The sequence below is a fragment of the Zingiber officinale genome, chromosome 1A (genome assembly GCF_018446385.1).
Source record: "Zingiber officinale cultivar Zhangliang chromosome 1A, Zo_v1.1, whole genome shotgun sequence".
Taxonomy (NCBI): Eukaryota; Viridiplantae; Streptophyta; class Magnoliopsida; order Zingiberales; family Zingiberaceae; genus Zingiber; species Zingiber officinale.
In genome coordinates, this window is record NC_055987.1 from 110,528,222 (window position 1) to 110,536,385 (window position 8,164).

The 8,164-nt window shown below is 39.3% G+C and overlaps 1 protein-coding gene across 1 annotated transcript; it reads right to left on the bottom strand.

The window, feature by feature from the left end:
• Positions 1–2,472: 2,472 nt before the first annotated feature.
• On the bottom strand, positions 2,473–4,620 carry LOC122009099 (probable amidase At4g34880). Its single transcript, XM_042565123.1, has 5 exons — positions 3,884–4,620; positions 3,593–3,807; positions 3,262–3,507; positions 2,980–3,178; positions 2,473–2,896 (listed from the first exon to the last, which is right to left on the bottom strand). The coding sequence occupies exons 1-5, from the start codon at positions 4,397–4,399 to the stop codon at positions 2,540–2,542; spliced, it is 1,533 nt and encodes a 510-aa protein (XP_042421057.1). The 5' UTR covers positions 4,400–4,620; the 3' UTR covers positions 2,473–2,539.
• Positions 4,621–8,164: the final 3,544 nt, after the last annotated feature.

The following is an 8,164-nucleotide window of genomic DNA, read 5'->3' on the forward strand; positions in this document are numbered from 1 at the left end:
TAGTAAAGAAAATCCTTATTAAAAAGAATAGGAGAGGACCCCATATGTCAGAGTAAATAATTTTCAAAGGAAAACTAGAGTTGCGAGTAGAGGATAAAACAGTAGTTTATGAGATTTTACTTTCATACAAGTTTCACTAAATGAGATGATGCCACTAAAGAAGTTGATAAAACAAAACGATTAATAATATCCTGAACAAGACATAGAGACATATGACCAAGATATGCATGCCAAGAGAATTTGTTCGTACATTCTCCAACAAAGGTTTTGAGAGAGGTGGGTTGAATGTGATAAAGATTATTTTTAGTGTTCCCTTGGAGTAGAATAGTTCATGTCGCGGGATCCTTCACAAGACAATGATGAGGATGCAATTTAAAAATTACATTATTATTAAGAGAAAATTGACGTACGAAAAGTAAATTGTTAGTAATAGAAGGAACATGAAGAATATTGTGCATGCGAAAAGTATAATCACATGAATGAAGGGATGTGTTTCCAATGTGCACAATTTGTAAACTTGAGTCATTGTCTATTTGTACCACGTTAGGTCCATGATAAGGCGAAACTTCTGTCAGAATATCATACTTCAATGTAACATGATGAGTCACTCCAGAATTCAGATGCTATCCTGAGGTTTCAAGAATCGATAATGTTGAATTAGGAGGGATGGAGAGTGAGAATGCTCCAAAATGAGATGATTGAGTACTAGATTGCTAAAATGAGGGATGGGGTTGATTTAATGATACAGGTTCTTGAAAATTTAAGTTATATCTTTTATAACAATTTGGAGCATAATGACCATAGTTGAAGCAAATCTTACAATGTTCTCTACCTTGACCTTGGCATCTGAAACATCTAATCTAATTTTGATGACTATGTTGGGGAGGAGGTTGATTATGTTGAACAGGTTGTGGAGCTTTACTAATCATGTGTGCCGATAAAGACAGAGAATCTGACATCCTTTAAGATTATATTTGTAAAAACCTTTCATGAGAGGATAGCATACCATGAAGAGTTTCGAGTGACACTTGATCCATGTGAGTCGTCACACTAGAACAAAGCTATCATATTGAAGACCCAAACTTGTAATAACATGCATTAATAGTTCTAGATCAGAGACCAGATGCCCAATTACAACTAGGTTGTTGGCAATGATCTTGACTGATTGCATATAATCATCGTTGCACAAACTGTAATTGTAGATGAAGTTGGAGAACTCATGCTTGAGAGTGAGATGCAAACGAATGATCAAGAGCTTCCCAAACATGATGAGAGGTATTGAGCACAATGAGCATGGGAAGTAAAAGCTCAGTAATTTATGAGATTAACCAAGTTAAGACTAATTGATCCTTCTTAAATCAAATAGTATAGGATGGATCATCTTTTCGAGATGAGGATGAAGTACGATTAACATGACCAAATAAGTCATGACACAAAGTAAAGGAAGAATTTATAATTTTCATAGTAATAGTTATCATAGTTAAGTTTAACGGAACAAGAGGAATTATATGAAAAGGAAAAGAGGTATTTTGTAATGACGCAGAAATCCTAATAGAACTGAAAAAAGATATTTTTTTTTTGCTCTCTATTTTTTTTGCACTCTGTTTTTTTCTCTTTGTTTTTTTCTTCATTTTTTTTTTTTGCTCTCTGGTTTTTTTTTCATTTTTTAACTGAATGAGAACATAGAACCGAGAAGGAAAAAACCAAAGAAAAAAATGAAGAGATAAATAAAACAAATAAATAGTAACTCTAACTTGCTACGATTGATGTTATCGAAGTTGTTACTATCGACGGAAAATAGTTGTTGATAAAGGAAAAGAAAAGTTGTTGCTATCATCGTTAAAGTTGCTGAAGTTGCCGTACTGTACACGATAATATCAAACCAGCATGTAAAAACTTCTATAGTTACTGTAATAAGAATTCAAAAGAAGAAAATTGGAAGAAATAGAAGATGACTTTGATATCATATTGAAACTAATAGATAGAGGAAAGAAATAGAATAGAGAATAATTTTTTATCTATTATTTCCTAAATCTAATAGATTTATTTATACAAGTTGTCCAGACAATAATAGAAAAAATAAATATAATATATAATTATAAGTATAGTAATAAATATAATAAATTTGAAAGTATTATTTTTACTATATATTCAATTTAGGTCTATTTTTATTATGATACCGCTCAATTAATTAAAATCAATTTAAAATTTATTTTCTATTATTACCATTAACATTCTTCTCTTTGCATTTGTACGAGCTGTTTTTTTTTGGTTGTCTGCTTTTGTTTGGTGCAAATAACCTATTAGCTTTGAATCTCTCTCTTTTTGGTTAGACTGCAAATTATATATGCGATCTTGTTCTAAGTGCTGCTGCAACACAATTAGAAGGGTTATGGCCCTCGGTACCTTTGTGCCCAATCTGTGGAGAATCACATTGAATTGTTGAGTGGTTTATGGAGATGATAAATAACTGGTTCATCGAACTACAATTTCATGTATAAAAATATTTTTTTATTTAGTGATGGAACTAGACCTCTCTTCATTCCCTGAATGATGGGGGTTTTCTGACCAACGTTGCTTGCTCAAAACCATACGCCATCTCAATCAACTTGGGTTCTGAACCCCTGAGGCCCCCAAAGCACAGACCGAAAGGAATTCCATCGCCCCCATACCCTGCAGGAACACTAATGGCAGGGTATCCTCCAATAGCAAAAATTGTAGCTGCATTTGAGTTGGCAGCCACCACTGCGTCCAATCTCTTCTCGACCATTAGCTTCTCCAATCCTTGCTTGGAAAGTTGGCTCATTCTCGCAATTGCACTTCTTTCGGTTGCGCCAATTCCCGAGGTGTTTTCAGCTGCTAAAAATATGGGTTGCCCAAATTCATCCAGTCTTTCCTATATCCAAGGATAAGAACGCAGAATTCCTTACTAGCAAATCGAATTGTAGTGCTAGAATATAAGTTAGGATACTAACTGACCTCGGCACTGTGCTGGTTGTTGAATTCTATTACATCAGCGAGAGACTTCACGGGAGACGATGAAAGGTCTGATAAGTAGGAGTTTAGTGCCAACTTGAACTCAGCCAGCAATGCAACCGCTTCACCGCTCTGGGTGACGTCGAGAATGATGCTCGAGTTGGCTACTTCAAGGTCGTCGATCAAGATGGCTCCCTTTTGCCTTAATATGATTCATGCAATCGTGTTGTTATGACTTATGATACATTAACGATCTCTGTTGTCAAACAACCACGAAATGCTAACCTCATGGTGCCGAAATGACCCTCGAAGACTGCATTTTTGTAGGAAGAATCAGTACTGGAGAAGTCGAAGAATCTACGGAGGATGCCAATCCTCTTGCCCTTTAGTCCGTTCACCTTTAAGAACTGCTTGTATCCACCTGCAGGTATGTACTTTAACGCTGCTCTGGTTGCCGCCGCGTCATCCTTGTCGAAACCCACAATTACGTCCAAAACTTGGACAGCGTCGGAGACTGTGCGGCAAAGAGGGCTGCGTTTATTAAAATTAATTGGAGGTTAATTGAAGGTTTTATTCTTTTGAAAGATAAAAATGAGTTTGTAGATTACTTAATTACCCGATGGTGTCCTGTCTGGGGGAGACGGGGATGACGCCGGCGCGGCTGGTGAGCCCGACGGTGGGTTTGATTCCGACTACCGAGTTCAGGTGCGAGGGGCAAATGATGGAGCCGTCCGTCTCCGTCCCCAGCGTCACTGCTGCCAGGTTCGCCGCCGCCGATATCGCCGACCCGCTGCTCGACCCGCACGGGCTCGCTGACAGCACGTAGGGGTTCTGCATGCAGCTTCCTCAGTTGCAGCAATATCCAGTTAGATTTTGTTTAGATTGGATATGAAGAAGATACACAAACCCGGGCTTGGCCGCCGCGGGCGCTCCACGAGCTGGGAGCCACGAAGGAGCGGAAGTTGGCCCACTCCGCCATGTTGGCCTTCCCCAGCACCACCGCTCCGGCCCGCCGCAGCCGCCGCACCACCCCGGCGTCGCGGGGAGCCGACGAGCCCAGCAGCGCGAACGAGCCAGCCGTGGTGTTGAGCCCGTCGCCGCCGTGCGTGGCAATGTTGTCCTTGAGGAGAACGGGGACCCCGTGCAGGCAGCCGCCTCGCCCGCTCAGCCGCTCGCGGTCTGCAGCGTCGGCTTCCTGCAGAGCGGCTGGGTTTACCTCGATGACAGCGAGTAGGAGTTCGTTGAGGGAGCGGATGCGGTCTAGGTATAACTCCACCAACTCGCGGGAAGTTAGATTGCCGGCGGCAAAGGCGTGCTGGATGCTATCGATGGTGGCTTCTTGGAGCTCGAAGGCGCGGGAGGCGTCCAACAGGAGAAGCAGCAAGAAACACCGGAGGAAAGAGGACGACGACATTACTGCCATAATTAATTAACCTCGATCAATCTATAGCTGCCTGATTCAAGATTTATCTGTTATATATAGACTCATCCATCGATGCTGCCATGGGACTATGATCTGGTTGGACTAACACAGAGTGCGATGTTGTGCGAAACCAAGTGGATGTGAGTAAATTCGAACAGAGGAGACAACATAAACTACAATTACTTGGAATCTTCGACTCGAGGATGCATCCATGGCGTGACCTCTTCGGCCATTTGGCGCACTCCCTTGCCTTTTTGTGGGTTGTCGACAGCCATGTTGTGATCAGTTGGGCCAATTGGAAAGGGCATGTCCTTGCTTCATTGACCCAAGCAAGAAGAAGGAGAGTAGAATTGATTACACGGAGATTAAAGTAAATTAAGCAGCAAAATAAGTCTATAATAAAAATACAAATGGATTAGTTGGTATCACAATTAGGTTGATGAACAATGGTTCATTAGTTACTTAATTTAATATCTTTAATTGGCTCAGTAAGCTTTGAGATATTTCTTGTGAAAATCTCCTACAGTATTTTTTTTTTAAAAAAAAATAAAAGTGACAAATAATTTGTTCCTCACTATATCTAAAAGAGATAAAAGAGAATTACCAGAATTGATCGGGTCAAATCATTAAATCAAATCAAATTAGTTTTAGAATTATTTTAATAATTCTGTTATAATTATTAGAATAATTCTCAGAATAATTTTTAGAATTATTCTGTTATTTATTAATTGGTTAATTGACCGAGTACTTGTTTAAATCCTATATATTGTATTGTCTTAAAGGCAAATATCAATAAAATAATAAGATTAATTATTACTCTTCTATTTTATCGTCTTTCTATTCTTCTTTTAACATGGTATCAGAGCCATGATCCTTCGTTCCTTCTCTTTCTCTTATTTCTCCCTCACAAATCCTCTTCCCTTCCTTTTCTGCCGCCGCCCAAGACAAAAGAGGAGTTTCTTTTTGAAACCGCAAAACAAGACGACAAAAGGACTTCTCCTTTTGTGCTACCGCCGGTGTCCACCGAACGCCGACCAAACCTCGACGTCGACAACAAGTGGTTGCTCCAGCCAAGGCTTCTATTTCCTCCAAGGGGAATTTCTCCAGGCGAAAGTCCCCCTTTCCGGCGATCTAGTCTCTCTACAAGATAAGTTATTTTACTTTAGATGTCAAATACTCAACACTATCAAGGATGCCAAAAACAAAATTCAGTCCGATGTCAAATTTGTCGCACCATTGGCCATACTGGAAATTTATGCCCTAAAAGATTTGATTACTCTCGGGTAAAATGTCAAATTTGTCACATCATTGGTCATCCTGGAAATCTATGCCCTCAAAGATTTGTCTCAAATTTCATTGGTGGTTCTACAGTCTCAAGACAACCGTCTATTTCACAAGCATATCCTAAAGCTCTCTCATCTGTGCCTACTTGCGGTAAAACCCTAGAGTTTTCATCTACTGATTGGTATATTGACACTGGAGCAACTCATCATGTCACATCGGATTATAATATCCTTACAGACGTAATGTCATATTATGGCTCAGATACGGTTCAAGTAGGCGATAGCTCAGGTTTGCAAATTGCTAATCTTGGAAACACATATATTCATTTATCTAATCGAACTTTTCACATGCGCAATATCTTTCATGTTCCATCTATCACTAAAAATTTACTTTCTACCCGTCAGTTTTGTCTTGATAACAATGTTATTTTTGAGTTTCATTATAATCATCATCTTATAAAAGATAAAGGAACAAATGCTATTGTGTTTCATGGGAGAATCAAAAATGGCCTCTACTATCTTCAAAGTTCTTCAATCAAAGCTTTTGTTGGTGAACGCACAAATAAGCCAGCTTGGCATGCTCGACTTGGTCATCCTTCTCTTCATATTGTCCAGTCAATCATCAATAGATATGGTTTACCTACTTCCATCACCTCCTCTCCTTCTCATTCATGTAGGGCCTGCATGGAATCTAAAAGTCATAAGCTACCTTTCTATTCATCCGATTATGTTTCTAATTTCCCACTTGAATTAATTCATTCTGATGTTTGGGGCCCTGCACCTGTTTTATCTAACTAAGGTTTCCAATATTATGTTACCTTTATTGATCATTTTAGTAAATATACTTGGCTCTATCCTATGAAAAGAAAATCTGACTTATTGGATATATTCTGTAAATTTCAAAATCAAGTTGAATGATATTTTAATCGTAAAATACTTTCTTTTCATTCTGATTGGAGAGGTGAATATCAAGCTCTCCATCGTCATCTTGTCTCTTGTGGAATTGTTCATCGAGTTTCTTGTCCTCACACTCCGGAACAAAATGGCTCTGCTGAGAGAAAACATAGACACATAGTCGAAACTGCCTTAGCTCTTCTTCATCATGCATCAGTTCCACGTAAATTTTGGGATGAAGCTGTTACCACTGCTGTATATCTCATAAATCGACTCCCTACTCCATTGTTAAATCACAAATGTCCTTTTGAAACACTTTATAATCAAACTCCTAATTATACTTTCCTTCGAATTTTTGGTTGCGCATGTTATCCATGGTTATGCCCCTACTCCAAACACAAACTTGACTCTCGTTCACTACAATGTGTTTTCCTTGGTTACAGCAATTTGCACTATGGTTATCGTTGCTTCCATATACCAACAGGTCGAATTTATATTTCACGACATGTTACTTTTGATGAGACTCTATTCCCTTTTTCAGTATCTTCTTCGATCTCTCCTCCAGATACAGGTGGCACCTTCTTAATGCCACCTAATATTGTCAGAAATGATGGCATCCTAGGTCCTGCTCCGCTCTCTGATAACTCCCCTATACCATCAGAATCACCTCAGGATGCTGCTCCAATCTTAGAAGCCTCGCCGGTCGAAGATAATATGCTCTCTAGTTCTGAATCCTCGGATAATGCAAGTCCGTCATCTACATCACCATGTCAGCCTACTTCCTCATCACCATCAACAAGTGATTCAGATGATAATGCTCCTCGTCGCATGCTTCCCATTAGTGACATTTATGAACGTTGCCCACCAAATGCGACTCGATATCCTCTTCCACGGGCTCTAGTGATTTCTTCAAAATCTATTGAACCAACTTGTTTTACGCAAGCAAACAAGGATCCAAATTGGCGTAGTGCAATGGCTACAGAATTTGATGCACTTCTTCGCAATGGAACATGGAGTCTAGTTCCACGCACTTCCTCAATGAATGTTGTGGGCTCTAAATGGATATTCCGTCTTAAGTATCGAGCTGATGGCTCTCTTGAACGATACAAAGCTCGACTTGTAGCCAAAGGTTTTAGTCAGCAATCAGGCATTGACTTCAATGATACTTTTAGTCCAGTCATCAAGATTACATCTGTCAGACTATTATTATCGATAGCTGTTAGTTCCAATTGGCCTATATACCAATTGGACATCTCAAATGCGTTTCTCCATGGTCATCTTGAGGAAACTGTATTTATGGAGCAACCACCTGGGTTTATTCATCCACAATTCCCATCTCATGTTTGCCAACTTAAGAAATCTTTATATGGTCTTCGACAAGCTCCTCGTGCATGGTTTCATCAATTATCCAATTGGTTACAATCTCAAGGATTTTCTAGATCAAAGACTGACTCGTCTCTATTTCACAAATATAATGATGGGTCTATGATATTTTTTCTTATTTATGTGGATGACATCCTGATAACCGGTAATGATCACAAGGGCATCATAACTTTATTAAGTCTTCTCAATCAAGAATTTCCTACCC